This window comes from Caenorhabditis briggsae (assembly GCF_000004555.2).
Source record: "Caenorhabditis briggsae complete genome, chrV, whole genome shotgun sequence".
NCBI lineage: Eukaryota > Metazoa > Nematoda > Chromadorea > Rhabditida > Rhabditidae > Caenorhabditis > Caenorhabditis briggsae.
The window spans coordinates 7,458,922-7,477,775 of NC_013488.2; the positions used below are offsets into that span (position 1 = coordinate 7,458,922).

The 18,854-nt window shown below is 40.7% G+C and overlaps 3 protein-coding genes across 3 annotated transcripts; 2 read left to right on the forward strand and 1 right to left on the reverse strand.

The window, feature by feature from the left end:
• Positions 1-4,198: 4,198 nt before the first annotated feature.
• On the forward strand, positions 4,199-8,468 carry Cbr-somi-1 (the record flags this gene model as incomplete). Its single annotated transcript, XM_045237275.1, has 5 exons — positions 4,199-4,279; positions 5,856-6,434; positions 6,701-7,481; positions 7,529-7,671; positions 8,313-8,468. The coding sequence occupies 5 exons, from the start codon at positions 4,199-4,201 to the stop codon at positions 8,466-8,468; spliced, it is 1,740 nt and encodes a 579-aa protein (XP_045093297.1).
• Positions 8,469-9,305: 837 nt separating this feature from the next.
• On the forward strand, positions 9,306-12,156 carry Cbr-gcy-34 (the record flags this gene model as incomplete). The annotated part of the gene is made up of 9 exons (XM_002647585.2): positions 9,306-9,308; positions 9,352-9,425; positions 9,891-9,991; positions 10,044-10,441; positions 10,489-10,676; positions 10,719-10,916; positions 10,961-11,200; positions 11,251-11,981; positions 12,029-12,156. 9 exons carry the CDS (start codon positions 9,306-9,308, stop codon positions 12,154-12,156), a joined length of 2,061 nt encoding a protein of 686 aa, XP_002647631.2.
• Positions 12,157-12,239: 83 nt separating this feature from the next.
• On the reverse strand, positions 12,240-13,867 carry Cbr-cpz-2 (the record flags this gene model as incomplete). Its single annotated transcript, XM_045237276.1, has 5 exons — positions 12,240-12,913; positions 12,959-13,274; positions 13,326-13,538; positions 13,587-13,775; positions 13,820-13,867. 5 exons carry the CDS (start codon positions 13,865-13,867, stop codon positions 12,240-12,242), a joined length of 1,440 nt encoding a protein of 479 aa, XP_045093298.1.
• Between the last annotated feature and the right edge of the window lie 4,987 nt (positions 13,868-18,854).

Below are 18,854 nucleotides of genomic sequence, written 5' to 3' on the forward strand. Positions count from 1 at the left end.
AAATGTATCAACTAATAAAATGTTTGCGGTATTATGATAAACAATTTATTAGTTGACAACTTTTAATATCTTTCAAAGAAACCGAGAAGTTAGGACCCTTCTATTAGAGGTTTTACGGTATTCGAATAGATGCGTTGAGCATGCAATTTCAATTTCCCATAACTTCCAGAAAATTTCAAACATTCCGTTAAGATTTTAAAATTTTGGGAGGTGTCGATGCGTCAATTTCTACTGATCCCAGTTAATTGAAAGCATGTATTTGTGTAACCAAATAATCACTCTTAACCTGAACTGATTTCTAAGAATCATTTTTAGGCCAAGTACTATTCTTTCATTATCTTTCAAACTTCAATATTTCAAGAAGGTGAAAAGTATTATTTACTATGTCTGATGCTTCTATAGTTTTTTCTATAGGAAAACTGTACTTATGATCAATTTTTGGCATTCAATCGAGATTACAACCGGATGATTAGTAATAGGGCGTACGTGAATTAACCAGGAACAGATAACCAATTTCCAATCAGTAGCTGTTTTGAATTCCAGTGTTTCGAAATTATTTTTTTCTATGTTTACTATCTATCCATCAGAAATAGTGATTAGTCACAACTACAGACAGCCCCAGACATGCCCACCTTGTACAGAATAAAAACAAAAATTTTGAAAAATTAGAACAGCCTCACCTGTTAACACTTGGATTCTCTCATCTCTAGCCGTTTTTTATGCCCTTCAAAAAACTTCTTCTGAAGCAGGTACCCCGGCTTGGGATACACACACTCGCATGCGCACAGCTGGCTTTTACGACATGCCACCTGGTTATATGCTTTACAACTTTTCGGAGGCCCCTTCCCTCTCTTCCTCTCGATTTCGCTCCTCAAACTTTTCCAATCCTACTGAAATTCTACAACTTTAACATGACTAGACGTATCTAGAATATTCACATTTCCATCGATCATAAAACTTCTAAAACTTCTATTCATAAGCGTAAAATTACCGAAGCGTTACGGACCTCTTTCTTCCATGAAAAACCCCATTCTCAATATTTGACAACCTGTCAATTCATCGTCTCTTTTATAATGATATCTCCTTTCCTCCCCTTCTTCTGAAGCTTATCCATCATCTTACCAAATAGCACTACGAGAGGTGCCTCTCCTTTTGGTGAACCTGCCTGAACATGAAGGTTGAGTGACAGGTCCGGCTGGAAAAGCCCTGCGGCGGCGTGCGAGTCAAAGCCAATTTATGCATCAGTGGTCCCTATATGACTCTGGGCCCATGACCCTTCCCTTCCCTAGCCAATCAAAGATATCCAGAATTTTTGCTCAAAGTATTATATAAATTTTTTATTTATTATTGTCTGGAAGCTATGAGAGTGTTTATTCTGGTTTTGGCATGAAAGGATTATGGCGCAGACATCCGCTCACAGGACTTTCGAAAATTTCCAATTTCCGCTAGTGAACTTTTTCGAATTCCTCGTTTATTTTGGCCTGTGTTTATTGTTTAAAAATTTGATGGCGCGGTGGTGGTGGTTGATTTTCATTCTATTCCAAACTTTCTAAATTGACCTTTCTCTTCTTTAAAAATATTTATTTGTACTTTTTGAATTTAAATCACATAAGGCCGATTGCTAGTATCTTCCGTGTGTTTTTGTGAAATTTCGAATTGTGATTTTAACGTTGACCCAAACTGGTCATCTGAATGTCTTAGTGAAAAGGCGTATCCCTATCTTTTGACCTGTGGAAACCATACATGCGTAACCAAAGTGTAGTTTTTTGAAAATCGTGAATTCGAATAAAAATTCTTTCTGGAAAATCAGAGATGCCTCCAATACATGATCCTGTCTGAACCAAAATTTGAAGTTGTTTTCTTTATTTTTCATGGAAGCTAATCAAGCCCAAATGCGAGTTTCAAACATGAGCTGCTTTTGAGAGTAACCGTAAAACCTGTAATAGAAAGGCCCCAACTTTTAGAACTAACTTTTAGTTGGCACATTTTTGATACCTTCGATAGTAATTGAGATAATTGCGCTCTCAACAATGGGGGCCTTTCTATTACAGGTTTTACGGTATTATAGAATCTCATGAAAGCATTCTCTACTTTTCGGAGAGTATTTTATCAAAACTATGACGAAGACCATATTACATGACCACAGAACATATCTATCACATCACTGTGGACTCTACCACTATCAATATTCCAACATCATCACTGTCGTGCGTATTTTCCAACGTGTATTTCCTGTGTAAGTGTGTGTATGTGCGGTTTCTGTTACAACAACGACGCCATGGGGCCGTTTTCTCTGATTCTCGCAGAAAGTCGGCCTTCCACCAATGCCTCCGACCGGCGGGGGACCCCCACACCCGTCGGTCGGTCGCCGTCCCAACCATCTCGCTCTTTCGACAAAACACAACATTCTAACACGTCCGAATATCGGGTCTCCTCACTTTCCGCTATCACTCCTGTTGCTACTGCAGCAGGCCCTCTCCAGCAGCTACCCTCAGAAACCTACCACCGCATCGTCGGGTCGCCATCACCGTCGTCGTCGTCGGTTGGCCTCTTCTCTCCGAATGCAACTGTTGCGTCGGTCTGTCCAGTGACTTGATGTCAACCCTCTCGTTATTACCCGTGTCCCTCACCCTTCGGGACCGCTCAATGTTGCCAACTGCTTTCTTCCTATCCACTTCCCTCGCCCTCCCGTATCCACCTTCCCGAGTTACATCTCGTACTCCCAAACACTATCATATCTTTCTTCTTCTTGTTCCCTCAATATCTTCTCTTATCTCTTCTCACTTTTTGTTGATTTTTTCTCCTTGTTTTCTGTTGTTTTTTTCGCTTTCTATTCTATCATCTCTTTCTGAACGCATGCCCTTACGGGTTTTTCGGAATACGTTTAATAGGAATCATGTCTAGGTAGTTGGTTTTATGGTTCGAAGGAATTAGGATGGAAAATGGGAAGAAGGAGGAGGATCGTGGGAATAACCGGTTTCATATGGCGATTTTTCGAAAAAAAAACTAACTGAACTTGACGTTCTGTATCGAACACACCCTTGAAAATTTTTCGAACTGTCTGGCAACTTGCAAAAGTTTTATTGTGATGCCTTCATCAGGAAAGCTAGGAGAAATGTATGCGGTATACAGAAGGGTGTGTGGTTTGAGTGAAAAACGATATAAGTGACCTATCCAATACTTTGATTTTTGCTCATTTGAATTGGTAGAGAGGGGCAAGATGAATTGTTGTTTGTATTACAGTAACCCTCTGACTCATCTCTTTTTTTGGACTACAGTAATCCCAACATTTTCTTTCCCTCCCCATTCCAAGGAAACAATAACGTTGGACCCTGTAACGTAGTCGAATATTTTCGTTCTGCTTGCTTTTTCTATTTGACCACTAGTAGCCAAATTCGGCCCCGTGTCGCTAACCTAACCCCCCAGACCTTGAATTCTTTCGCTTTTTCAACATTTTCATGTGACCACTCGCTTGTGTCCATACACCATGACTTTTGCGCGAAATGTTTCACCTTTTCACGATTTCGCTCCCCCCCCCCCATTCTTTCCATCCCAATCCGTCACTCAAAAAAAAACTGACTACTGTAAAAAATATCTTCGGGCGTACGGACCAAGGCGTTAGAATGTTGGGAGAAAAGCACTAGCGGATGGATGGACACAAAATGTCAAATAAGTGAGTTTGTTCGTCTCGACAAGAGGAGCCACAGCCACACTCACACACACGAAAGCGTCTAACACAAATTTAGTTTTCGGGACGAGTCTTCGGGGCAGTTGTTGTAGAGAATAAGAAGACGTCGATGCTACATCCCGCACATCCGGAGGCCTCCATGCAATTCTGGAGACTGATTTGCTTGTTGAAAAGCCTCCAGAAGCCTCTACACCAAAAGTCGAGAAATTTCACTGAAAGGGCGGAGTTTGGCCTGATCCCAGAAAACTTTTTCTCTCACAAACAAGACGAAGAAGAAGATAGTCTAGACCGTGGGAAAATCGCAGCGGTGGGAAAAAAAAGAGAAAATCGGAAAAATGTTCATCATCTGTGTTTTTCCTTTCTTCTCTTTTCCTCCCTTTTCCTTTTCATCTTCAAGTTGGTCACTCTTCCTCTATTTCTCTTATTTTATTTTCTCTCTATCTATCCCTTTCTTGACCTTTTTCCTATCTTCTTATTTTTTCTTAAACAGATATTTTACAGGGAGTTTGCATGCTCAAACCGCCAATCCCCACCACTATCAGTGACAATAACAACACAAAAGTGGCCGAAAACTTGAATGAGGTGAATAAGGTAAGCTTCTGGAATCCGGGATACTGTAAAAAGAGAGTCCACTCACTTTAAAAGCTCCGCCCTTTTTTTTCTACCTTGTGTTTCTTGCACTGATAAAACCGAGGGAGAGCCACGACGCTCCCCCAACATTTATCTCAGCACGTCTAAGTCTCCAAAAAGGATACTGTAGGTAAATGTGGAGAAAAGAGAGGAAGAGGAAGACCTTGAATCGATAGCATGCATCGTTAGGGTAAGGAAATGTGATACCATCTCGCAACATTCGTCTCTCCCACTGTGCCTATAGGGTAAACTAGTAGTACTACTTGGGAGAACTATATCGAGAGATTCTTTTACAGAAAACTGTTTATCAATTTCTTTTGAACTTTGGCCGGAAGCCAAGTAGGAGAGAACATTGACCCACTGCTGCGGGTTTCGTCCAGTTCAGACGAATTAATAGGGGTTAATGTGACCTTTTGTCCTCCAATTTCATTTTTTTTCGAAAGAGTAAAAGTTTAAATTTACGGTTAATGCAATGTCGTCATTTGAAATTTCAACTTAATGTTGCATGGTGAACCCTGATAGAAAATGTACCGTAAAACCTGTAATAAAGGGGTCTATAACTTTTAACTTTGAACCAATTTTTCCCTCTCTCTCTCTCTCTCTCAAAGATATTAAAAAGTTGTCAACTGATAAATTTTTCATCATAATATTATAATCGTTTTGTCCGTTGACACATTTTTGATATCTTGCACAGCAATTGAGATAAATGAGCTCAAACTTGGCAGTGTGGGTGCCCTTCTATTGCAGGTTTTACGGTAATTGCAATTTTCTATTTTTTGTGAAATACTATGAGTTGAAAAGTTATTTTAGTTTTGAAGCTAAAATGTTTTGAAATCGAGTCCTAAGAATACGGACAGACAATCTAAAACTGCAACTTTGATTCCATGTACTTTGGAACATTTTTCAATCATTTTTTCTAAAATCTGTTTCTTTTTTTCATCAACAGTTCTCCCATTCACATCTTTCTGATATCCGTTTAGATGTTCTTTTTCTCACATTCAATTTGATAATTTCTAGATTCCAAGGTCACTAAAATCGCCTTATATCATGTACTTTTGAACTGATAGCGATTTGGACTACGGTAATTTTTTTTGCCAAAAAAGTTCACCTAATTTTTTTCGTCTTATCATTCCGATGTCCCTCTATATGATTGCGCAGTCAACACACACACAGCTTTCTTTTTGAATCCGCCTCCTTCCATTTCTGACACCACCAGCAGCCCATTTCATTTCCATGGTCACTTTTTATCACGTCTGATTTACTCTTCCCACTGATTGATTCATTAATCGTCCCCCTCTCTCTTTCTCCATCTTTTCTTTCCACAACTACTACAATTTTCTCTCTATGCCTTCATCGAATCCAGTACTATCTTCTGACCATTCGTTTGGCTTATCTTCCCATAGAATCAGTGGCCAATTGCCTCTGCGTGCGCGACACCTTCTAGGAATTAATGTATGTGGACAAGTACTTTTGGGACACACAGAAAACGAACTGATCTAGGTCATTGTCAGAGTGGGATTAATTGAAATTTTTCCAGGTGATGTCTGGCCAACAAATCGACACCTTCTCTCCTTGGCAAGCAGCGTCGTCATCGTCGTCGGTGACTGGAACATCCGAACTTTTCGGATCGACGTACGCGATGCTCAGTGATCATGCGACCTATCCAGAACCGTGGCCTGGGAAGCAACTCACTTCATCTATACTTTTTGAGCAACCTCAGATCCAACCTATAGTAGGGAACTCATATGATCCTCCAGTCCGATTTGATCCACCTTATGCCTATCGAACAGCCGGAGCCAGTTATATGTCAGCAATGCCTAATCTTGCTGCCACTGCTGCACAATGCTATCAACCTAGAACCAATGGATACGGTCCCCAGTTTTACCCTCCAGCCTTTGCCGGAGTACCGAACCCTCAACAACTTCTGTTAGCCGCTCAAGCTGCTCAAGCCACCAACCAACATCTCCAACAACAAGTTCTGCGACCCGAGCCTCTTCGACCTGGATCACAGAAGAATGGGAATGGGAATCAGTTGAATAGGAGTTCCAGTAACAGTAGTGCAGAAACACAGAGGAACAATTCCGTTTCAGTAGCTACCGTATCACCATCTGAAGATGTGAGTTTTTGATTGAATTTCTTTAGAATAACAGAACCCATTCAAATCTAACGTCCTTTCGGATAGAATCTATTCCTATTAGACCGTTTAGATTTATTGTAAAGATTGTTGTGTGTTCGAATGAATGTTTGCAAAAAAACCTCTAAAAGCAAACCTTTTAAAGAACGAATCTCAACTTCTAGCCGCGGGAATTTTATCGACATTTTGCTTGAATCGAAAAGTACTGAAACCGAGTATTATCAGTAATAATGTTTTCAAAATTTCAGAACTCGCTCAACAGCCCTGCTCTCACCTCCTCTGGATCAGCAGCATCTGGTACACCACCTCTGGGAAGTGATCCAAACAATACCGATCTTGAGACTGATGAAGAACGTGTCATGTGTATGGCTTGTCGAGGTGTCTATCCATCCCGTCGTAGCCTAACCGGACACATTGGACGGAACGAGAAATGTCGGGAAATTATTGGAAGAAACTACTTGGATGCAGTGGCCAATGGAGTGAATCCACCAATTCCTGGGACAGACGCAGCTATAAAATCGGGAGCAATTACTACTGGTACCGATGGAATGTCACCTGTGTGTCCGTATTGCGACAGGTTCATAAGCCACTATAAGGGAAATATAAGGAGGCATATTAATCAATGCTGCAAAAGTGCCGAACCAATGAAGAGGCATCGAGTAGAGAATGCCGAGAAGCATACTCCAAAGAAGAGAGCAAAGAAGGAGGTGGATACGAATCGGTACCATCATGAATATCCAGATCCTGATACTCCATCTCTGAATGGTGGAGTCATGACAACTCCAAAAATATCACCAGCGTCCTCATCGTTCTACGGAGGTGCAAACTCATCCGAACTGTGCTCTCCAACGGAATATTCCAACAGCGCCTACGAGCCATATCCAATGAATGGTCATTCCGAGACAACACAACGAGAGACTCAAGTCCTTCAAGACGCCTATATCTGCGAGGATTGTGACTTTGTGACGGTTTACAAGGGAAACATGAAACGCCATCTGAACACATGTCATCCACAACCAGACTGTAAAAGTATGAAACTAATTTTGGAGTAATTTGTTTAAAAAGTGTTTTTTCAGAGTGGGACTCGAAACTAGAAGGAATGCGTGCGTCGAATCTTGGCATTAGTGGAGATCGGTTACAAGAGAGACTAGCAGCGCACAAGGCAAACTCATCCAGAGGGCGGAAGCCAAGGAAGAAGAAGGAGAACAATACGGAAGAGGTGAGCATCTTTTCGAAAACTTTGGAACTTTAAAAATCGGGTTTCAAATTTGGTCCAAGATAATGCTAAAAATAATCAAACCCTATTCTGCTATCGTGATCAATTCAAATCTAAAGAACACATCATCAGTTTTTGTCACATTCGCAGTATATAGAAGTTGACACCATCACGGTTATAGATACAGAGTCACGTGCCTCAAACATCTACGTAGAGTGTACAAAAACCAAAACTTTCCGTACCGTTAGCGAAAAAATCTAGCTGTCACAAAACATATATAACTAAAGTGTAGGGTAGGAATGCGCGTTGGTTGAAATACCGTAAATCCTCTTAAAGAACGCCACCCTATTCGCGCACTTTGAGCTTATATCTCGATTTCTGTAAAAAATACCAAAAAAGACGCCAACTAAAAAATTACTTATCATAATATCACCAAAATTTTATCAGTTGACAAAATTTAAATATCTTCTATGGGAATCGAGATAACCGAACTTCAAGTGGACGGTTTGAGTGTGCTTAAATTAGAAAAAATAAGTTGAAAATATTGAGAACTACGATTTTTCTAGGTGTTCATTATGATGATCAAAAATTTTTTAACAGTCTTTCAGGAATTTTGTTAAATGCTAAACTTTTCATAATTCCAGAGTGACCCAATGGAATTCAAGGATATCCTCAAAACCGAAACCGATACTCTCATTGAAGTTCTAACTGCGACGTCATCAATAAATATGGATGGATACTCCAACGGAAACAACTTCCCGCCTCCACCACCGCCTCCGCCACCACCGATGCTTCTGTAATTATCCTGCTTGTACTTCTTTTAATCAATACCCTGTTCTTTTCTCTTCAGTTTTTTTTTCCATTGACAAAGACAACGATTATGTCCATCCCCCAAACATATCTCATTCCATGTTCCACTCTCCCAAACAATGCTCATGACGTCTTCTTCTTCTGCCACGTCATCTCTTTCTTGCTCCTTTCTCTCTCACCAACGATGACCAGTGCCATGTTTTGTGATTAGCATCGAATCGTTTAGTTAGCGTGCTCAATTATCAGAGATTTATGTCTAGAGTTTATAATTAACCTCTGTTTTTGTTATCTATTTTTTCCCTTTCGCTAGGTCCACACATTTCACACAAAAAACCAGCAAAAAATCCAAATCCATTTGTTTCCATTTCCCGGCTTAAATTCATTGTTCTTCCCATTATTCTTTCTCCTTTCTTACATCTTCCCAACACTACTTTTACCTACTCAGGTGCTTAAAACTATACGATTTGCAAAAAGCAACACCCATGAAAGTATGCCAAATTTGTCTTATCCTTCATCGACGCATATAGGAAAAGATTTTCTAATAGATTCGCTTTTGAAATCAAATTTAAAAAAAATTGAAAAACTGAAATGAAATTTTTCTCATAGAACTGCTTTAGAAGAACTGTTTACCTTCTCAAGACACACATTTGGGTGGGGGATACACGAGAATCATCAGAAATTCAGAAATACTCAGTAACCACAACAACTAGAATATTCAGAAGATGGTTTCGCACGCGATTTCGTTTCTAATGTTTGATGGTCCCAGGCCTTCTCATTTTATGAGAAAGACTAGAGACTACTCTAGGAAATTGCAGCTCTGCTAGAATATGGTTGGTTTTCAGAAACGGTTTATTGGTAACAGTTTCGTTTCAGTTCGGATTCATTCATGAGAGTATTCGACAACTTGTCATCCGGAAGTATGGAGAAGACACATGGCTTCAAGTGCTGTAAGTCAACATTTTTTTCTAATTATGAGATTTTATTTGTATTGAATAATTGAGTTTGAAAGAACTCATAACTTTTTTAATTTACAGAAAAACCAGTATTAGTAGAGCCCCTTAAAATGTGTTGCTTGAAGTTAAAAAAATCGGTATGTTTTCAGCGAAAAATATTCCAGAAATTCCAAAAGTTTTTAAAAATTTGTTGTAACACTTTTTTTAGTTTTGGTGAAATTGCTAAATTTTAATGAATTTTGAACGATAATTCAACCAATTTTCAATGAAAAATATGGAAAAATATAGCGGGAAAAATATAAAGATCCCCTTCTAATTGAAGGGCTCCAATGGATGGGCCCTCCGGAGGTACCTTGGAACAATACAAACTATAATAGAAAGGCTGGACCCTTCTAATATAGTTTTTACGATATTCAATTTTGAAAAATTTTAGTTACTTCGTAGCAAATGACATTTCAGAGAACGCTCCGGATTCGAAAATGGAAAAGAAAACATTGTGAATCATTACTATTCGGACACCGACACTTACGTTCTTGTCGACAGTGTATCCATTGTTTTGAGTGAGTGTCTCTTATCTTATTTTATCTAATTAATCCTCATTTTTCACATCAGAAGTGACGAAAGATCAAGTATGGGAAATGTACGGTGGCTTCTTGATCACCTACTCCATGGAAATCGGATGGGACGAGCTTGTACGGAGCATGAGTCCAAACCTCAAAGGCTTCCTTGACAACCTAGATAGTCTTCACTACTTCATTGACCATGTTGTCTACAAGGCGAACCTGCGTGGCCCGTCATTTCGGTGTGAAGAGAATGCAGATGGTACTCTGATGCTCCACTATTTCACTGGACGTCCAGGACTGTATCATATTGTCAAAGGAGTTGTGAAAGAAGTAGCAAAGTTGGTGTTCAATCTGGACATCACATTGGTGGTTCAAGGTAGAACTCAGCGAAGTGTTCACATGAATAATGGAGAACGCGTTGAGGAGCATGTTATCTTTTTGGTTAAGGTTGATGCATCATCAGAAATTCCAAGAATTTTGATTGAATATTTCAGAATGTTGGAGAGAGCAGACGTGATTCAGAGGCATCCGGAATCAGTTTGATGACGTCAGCAGCTCCAGATTTTGGAGAGATCATAGATGATAACCTGAGAATGTCGCTTCAAGATTTCTCGAAAGCTTTGCCATATCACTTTGTTCTCGATGAAGCTTGCAAACTTGTTCAGTGTGGAGATGAACTTTAGTAAGCATTCATAAATATTTGAGGCAATACCAACGAGTTTAGCAATCACATACCGAACGAGCTTCTCAAACCAGGGACACCAATTCTTCGAATTTTCGAGATAAATCGTCCTCAAATTCCACTGGACTTTGAGAACATTTGCAACTTCATCAATGCGGTTTTTGTACTTCAAGTTAAAACTTCGCCATTGAAGAAGAAACATATGGATGCAATGACAAAAGAGGAGCAGGAACAGGAAGCGTAAGTTGACTATCAACTCACAATTTTTGATATAAGAGTTTCAGGGAAGCAATGGAAGCTGAAAGCGTTTCGAACGAGTTAACACAAGGATGTCATCTAAAACTCAAGGGGCAAATGATGATGTTGTCCACCAAGAAGCATATTATCTACCTCTGCTCTCCATACGTTACCTCTATCAATGAGCTAATGCAGTTCGGAATGCGTCTTACAGCGATGCCACTTCACGACGCTACGCGTGACTTGATTCTATTGAATCAACAGAGATTAACAGATGTTGAAGTCAAGTAAGTTATTGCAACTTCAGAGATTTTTTGAAAATGATGTTCATTTACAGTTTACAATTAGAAGCGAACAATGAACAGCTCGAAGCGATGACTCGTGAATTGGAAATTGAACGCAAGAAGACTGACTCGATTTTGAAAGATATGCTTCCCAGAAAAATTGCCCAACAGCTACTAAGCGGAGAGCATATAGAACCATGTGAATACGAAGCTACTGTCATGTTTTGTGACCTTCCCGCGTTCCAACAAATTATTCCAGTTTGTCAGCCAAAAAATATTGTCAAACTACTAAATGAGGTGTTCCACAAACTGGATCGTATCGTAGTTCTTAGAGGTGTATACAAAGTGGAAACGGTCTCCGACAGTTATATGACAGTATCAGGGATCCCAGACTACACTTCTGAACACTCGGAAACAATGTGCCACGTGGCATTGGGAATGATGTGGGAGGCGCGTTCAGTGATTGATCCAGTCAATAATACTCCATTCTTGCTTCGCATAGGCCTCCACTCTGGAACTATCATCGCCGGAGTCGTCGGCACCAAAATGCCACGATATTGTCTTTTTGGAGAGACAGTCACACTGGCTTCTCAAATGGAGTCACTAGGGTTGCCAGGAAAGATTCAATGTAGCAAATGGACGTATTCAAAGGCAATGGAGACCGGAAGATTTGAATTTGCGCCCAGAGGAAGAATCAATGTGAAGGGAAGAGGAGAATTGGAGACCTATTTTTTGACGAGAAGTTTGAAGAAAAGTATTTGGGAAATCACAGACCATGAGAGAGGTTAGCTGTGATAAAAAATGAAAAAAATTAACAATTGATCCTTTCAGATGTCAACGTCAACAGCATCGAGGGGTATGAAGAGTTGGAGACGTCCATTGAGAATGCGCAAGCGGCTGCAAAATTGGATAATCCAAAAGGATCTCATAATAATTCAGCAACATGTATTATTGCTTAAAATGCATCATTTCTAAAAACAACAAACAAATTTTATTCATCAGAACTACTCAATAAACTACTTTAATGAATTTCGACAATAACTTAGAAGTTCAAATTAGAAACATCAACATCTGCAAAGTAGCAATCGCGTTCGATTCCCATATTGTAATGATCTCCCTCTCCATTTTGGAACTTCGAAGTAACAACACGGAACCATCCAAGCTCTCCCCAAGCCTCTCCCCAACTGTTTCTGGCGATCCAGTACTCAACTCCATTCTCGTCAACTCCCCATCCAGTAAGAGAGATGATGTGGTTGGATTCGAGATCACTCTTCTCCGAGTAAACTCCTTTGACGTATTCGTATTCGAACTTCTTAGTAGCTCCAATGGCGCATGCGATTGGTCCTCCTTTCTTGATTTCAGCCATGATCTTTTCACGTCCAGTTACCTTTCCGTAGTCTTTGACGTAGTAACGAGTATAGTTTGATAGAGAGAAGCACTCGTTTGGCCAACAGGATCCACAACGATGATATGGGTTGCATTCTGAAAATGCTAACAATTTTAAATCAGAGAGATAAACCCTACCTCCATTTGTGGCTCTATAGACATTGCATCCCTCCTCAACAAGTCCTTGAATCTTAGCATGCTCCAAAACGTCTCCAATCTCTCCTCCTTGGCAGTTACCCTTTCCGTTACAATCAATAATTTCTTGTGGAGACAATTGAGTCATTGGCCATCTTCCTTCACGAGCAACATTGAATCGATCGTTAAGAGCTCCTAAAAACTTTGGGATCATAATGAAACATAAGCCTGAAATATTACCGGTGGTTCCGAAAACCCAGCAAGATCCACAATAGACTGGAATGTGTTGGTTTCTGGTTGGCGAGCAATAGTTCTTTCCACTGACATTTCTCCAGTCCCAAGCGGTCGGGAGATCGTTGGCTTTGAAGTTGTCAGATTCCCATTCTCTTGGGGCGGTTTTGGATTCGAAAACCTTTCCAGACTTCTTCAAGCATCCACACTTGAGGTATGGACGAGCCTCCTCCCACTCTTCGTCAGATTCTTCACCAGTAGTTTCGAGATCTGTCCATGATCCAGCATCCATCAGGTCCTCGATAGATTCGTGAGACTCCATATGCTAAACATTTGATTTCCAATATTTTTTGGTAAAATCATTTTTATAAGCTACCTCATAATACCCTTTCTCAACTTTTGCCTTGATCATTGGCTCCAAATCAATCTCCCTCTCGTTTCTGGAATCCATAATCTCCACAACATTCTCATGATAGTTTTCTGGCAACACGACTTCTTTTCTTGGGGTTCCGAAGTCCTTCTTAAGCATGTTTGGGTAATTGACAACTGGTTCTCTTCCCATCACGAATGGAGATTCCAATTTCATGTTCTAAATTTTTTTTTGGTTTTTTTTCAAGTTTTTTTTCTAGAAACTCACTGGTTCAAACGTAACTTCCTCACTGTCGTCGTCTTTCACATCAGCAACCAAGTCTTCCGCAATTTGGCCCACTTCAATTTTCATGTCATAATCCTCTCCACCCAACTCATCAGGAGCTGAAAGTTTCTCCATTCCAGTGAATTTTCTGGTGAAACGGATAGCAGCGCTTGGGATGTTGAAGATGTTGGCCTGAAAAGTCTTCTTTTCAATTTAAAACTCTCTAATAATCTTACCTGACATAATCCAACTACCAAAAGTAGTCCTAAAAATTTCAAATTCATGTTTTACCAGCCACTGGCAGAGAGAAGGGGTAAATGAAACTACGTTGAAACAAGAGCAGAAAAAGGCAAATTTGCCTTATCTTTGTCATCGTTGGTGCTGAAAGCGGTGGAGTGACTGATAACATGTAGAAATAGTGTGTTAAATGGAGATGCCAATGCTCTTCTGAAAGTTTAAAATCAATTTGGGAAAAGTAGGAGTAGGAAGATTTGAATTACAACTTTCGAAAAAAAAATGGGGCCATGGGGAAAATATATACCGTAAAACCTCTAATAGAACGACACCCGGATCGTCCACTTTGAGCCTATATATCTCATTTTCTGCAAAAGATATCAAAAAGTGGCTAACTAGTAAAATGTTGCTGATATCCTGATAAACATTTTACTAGTTAACCACTTTTTGATACCTTTCAAAAGAAGTGNAGATATTTAGGTCAAAAGGNGNCGTTCCGGGTGTCGTTCTATTAGAGGTTTTACGGTAAGTGGGAATATACAGTACTGGCCAAAAAGGCATTCGCAAATAGTTTTTCGAGCATAACTTTTCTGAAACTTAAGGGATCGATCTGATATTTTAAGACAAAGTTTAAAACGGTAAAAGAAACTGATTCAACAACAAGAATAGTCAAAATTTCAAAAAATTGAAAAAAAATCGAAAAATTCATGAAAATTGCAAAAAACCGGTAAATGGAACTTTGGCTTCTGAGATCTAGGATAGACCGGTAAACGAAAAATAATAATAGAAAATGAATAAAATAGCTTTAGTACTTCGTTGGGAAGCCTTTGGCGTCGATTACCGTTTGACATCTTCTTGGCATCGAGTCGAGAAGGGTGTCGATGACAGACATCGGGATGGCCTGCCAGACATCTTGGAGTTGGTCGAACTTCTGGTTGGCATTCGAGGCACGAACCCCTCTAAGCTGTCTCTCGACATGCTCCCAGAGGTGTTCGATCGGATTCAAGTCCGGAGATTGACTTGGCCAGTCCAGAAGATCCACGTGGCGGCGTGGAACCACTCCTTGATGTGCTTCGAGGTGTGCTTCGGGTCGTTATCCTGTTGGAAAACGAACGCCCGGCCCACAGTAGACCTTGCCCAGGGTCTCATTGTGTTCTCCAAGATGTCTTCATACACAAAGCGATCCATGATGCTTCTAATTCTTCTCAGCGGGCCGATTGAAAACCCAGAGAAGCAGCCCCAGACCATCACCGATCCACCTCCATGCTTGACGGTTTGGAGCTGGTAGCTGGGATCGAACCGACATCCAACCGGACGGCGAATCCACTTGATACCGTCAGTACCGAACAGATTGAACTTGGATTCGTCGCTGAACACGTGATTAGCCCAATCCTGACGTCCCCAGTGGAGATGAGCTCTGGCCCATGCTACGCGGGCGATTCTGTTCTTCTTGCTGATCGATGGTTTCTTAGCTGGCCGTCGTCCATGGAGTCCAGCATCTTGAAGACGTCTTCTGACGGTTCTCAGGGATGGTGTGACTTCATTTGGAGTCTTCACGACCATCTGAATGTCCGTAGAACTCCTCTGGGGATCCTCTCTTGAAGCTCGGACGATGTTCCGATCCATGTTCTTCGACGTGATACGCGGTCTTCCAGGCGATTTTCGCTCCACCAAGGCTCCCTAAACATTTTTTTCCATAACTATACTATTTTTGAATATTACCTCATCCCGAAACTGCTTCAAGATCTTCTCGATGGCACGTTTAGTAACATTGAACTGCTGCGCCAAGAGGTCCTTGGAACATCCACTTCTGAAGCCGATGACGATGGCTTTACGGATGTCCTGAGAGATGTTTTTTTTTTCCGAGGGGTCTGGCCATGTCTGTAAACAGTTTTAAATACATAGGAGCCAAAACCAACATTCTTAGAAACCATAATATCCAAAAATATAAAAATATGAAAAAAGTGAAAAAACGAAAAAATTGAAAAAATTGAAAAAAACAAAAAATTTCTGAAAATGATGCAATTTCCTTGTACGCAATTTGTCGTCACCGTGTACGACATGCACAGTAAAATTTTCAGATCGATCCCTTAAGTTTCAGCAAAGTTACTCTCAAAAAACCGTTTGCGAATACCTTTTTGGCCAGTACTGTAGGCAGTACCAGTCAATGAGATATAGAAAAAAGTATTTTTCAGTTGATTTTATGCCACTTTCACCATTTTCAGGAGTCTGGAGCTCGACTGTCCATTTTTCGATCACTTTGAAAATTTTGGAGGGTTTAAAACATACCTAGATTGAAAACTTTGCATTCACTTAGTTTTTTGAAAATTCCTAATTATTCACCAAATTGCCAGTTTCTGAAAGAAACGTTTTTCAAGATTTCAGTACAAAAATGAACCAACTACTGAAAATGGTCAAAATGGCCGAAAATCAACTGGAAAAATCTCTCAACTTTGAGCCCATATATCTCATTACCTGCAGTAGATATTGACCAGTAGTCAACTGAAAAAGTATTTTTGATGTTATGATAAACATTTTACCAGTTAATATGTATTGATATCTTTTAAAGGAAATTAAACACATTGGCTCGAAGTTGACGGTTATGGGGTGGCACTCTATCATCACTTGCTTGATGATGGGTTTGCTTTCAATACACCCTGAATAAGATTTTTGTGCTATTATTGTCGAATATAAAAAAAAAACTGATACCTGAAAAATTTCGCGGGCGGCGTGCCGATTTACGAGGATCCGCCCATACTTGTAATCCGGGCCTTTGCCGGGCCTACGCGGGCCCTATTTTAGATTAAATGGTTTATTTTGATATGAACACACACACAAAGATAAGAATCCCGGAGGGCTTATATAGTACAATAAAGTGGGAGAAGTTAACATTAAAGTGATGTGGGAAGATAAAGAAGAAAGGGGAAAAGTGAGTCATATGAAAAGCAATATCTGTAAGAGCACATCATTGCATTCTTACAATTGCGGGGGATACAAAAGAGCAAAGAACAGTGACGTCACGTCCAAAATCGTTCTGAGCTTGAAGAATAACTACGAAGTAGTACTCGTTTCTCGAGTACACTCCCGGGGGAATAAACAAAAAAATGGGAAAATTAGAATTGAAGTAGAAGTTGTTCAGGTACACGAGTGCCGATGGTGATCCATGAAGACGATAGTCCTGAGACTGATCCGTGTCCTTGAATGATGTTGACCACTTCGTTGATAGTCCCTCTTCCACTTTCGGTTCCGAAAGTCTCTCTCAAAAGAGAGACTACCGGGGGCAAGCGGATGGAAGTCTGGAAAATGTCCGGAGGTCTTGGGTCTTGTCCGACGGAGAAATTAATTGGAACGTGAAGATGTCCAATTGAAGTTTGTGGAAGGCGATGACTTGTCCACTGTGTCCTGTATCCAAAGACGAGGAGTCTGAGGAAACGGAAAAAAGGATGAAATGCTCGTTTTAGATTCGTTGTCAACGAACTCTGGCAATGGTCCGACGGAGTTGAAATGTCTCCGACGAAAAAGTTTTGGACCAGAAAGTTTGTCCATTTGGGATTTGTGGATCGACGATGACCTTGTCCACTGGATCCGTTGTTGCTGCTTGGTGTTGAACAGCTTTCAACTCTGAAAACTCTGAAAAAAAAGAAATATTGTTCGGCGAGATCAATCTCTAGTCTCTGTTTGTCCATAGGTAGGATTTCGGCTTCTGGCACTTGTACTCTGACTCTTGGCTCTTGGCTCTCGATGGCTCTTGGCTCTTGGCTCTGGGCGCTCGGCAACTTCATCTGCCGTCCGTTTGCTGTCTGAAAGGTCTCCAACTTTCTGGTTCAGATGCTGGATCTGAAATTGATTTGTCCCAATGACTAGTTGTCCTTGAAACTGTATTTTCGTTCTTTGGATTTTGAATCCGAAGAACTGCTTGTCCCGATGGCTCGTCTTGTCCTCGATACTTGTAATTTTGCTCCTCAGAAAGTCGATCTGAAGAGCTTCTCGATGTCCTGTTTGAACGGAGATTGTCCTTATTGCCGACGAATATTGTCCTTTGATCCAGGAAGTTGAGTTGAGGTGGTGGTGGTCCATTTGTTGCTCGCCGTACTGAGGAAGCAGGTCTGCTCCCATCAGCGCCACGCGGGTTAGAGTCCGGTCTTGATCGCCAGATGCACCATATTTTAGATTATATGGTTTATTGGGATATGAACACACACACAAAGATAAGAATCCCGGAGGGCTTATATAGTACAATAAAGTGGGAGGAGTTAACATTAAAGTGATGTGGGAAGATAAAGAAGAAAGGGGGAAAGTGAGTCATATGAAAAGCAATATCTGTAAGATCACATTATTGCATTCTTACAGTTGCGGGGGATACAAAAGAGCAAAGAACAGTGACGTCACGTCCAAAATCGTTCTGAGCTTGAAGAATAACTACGAAGTAGTACTCGTTTCTCGAGTACAGGCGCTGCCATAACTTCTTTCAGAATCAATGTTCACATGGCGAAGGGCGTTGCAAGGAAAATGGCATAGTAGTAAATTGGCGACAAATTCAGGTTCCTGATTCAGAAATCAGGTTTTCAGGTTGTATGTCCACGTCTGCCCCCCCCCCCCTCTCAAGGAATGTTATTGGTGTACTTACCGGCGGTGTGATCCACTGAAACAGGCTCATACCTTCAGAAAACCAGAATAATCGTCTTTGATGTCGTTGTCAGGTCAGGATGATGTTGCCTTCTCTCTTCTAATGGTGCCCACGTCGTCGACCCCCATCGTCAGTCGGCATCGGGGTTGAGAGGTAGATTCGGCCATATCGACTTGGCCGGTTGAAACTGGTTCTCGAGGACAGATCAGACACTCTCTACTTCTACCTTTACCTCTCGTCTCTCGAAAAAGTTGCGAAACTAATTAATACTGTTGTATGTCAGAGGCAGAGTATCTCTCTCTCTCTCGAAACACACGAGATACTCGAGGTCAGAATGGGAACTAAATGTTTGAAACCGGTTGGGACATGGAATGCTGATTTTCGATCTGATGGTTGCGGTTATCTGGGGT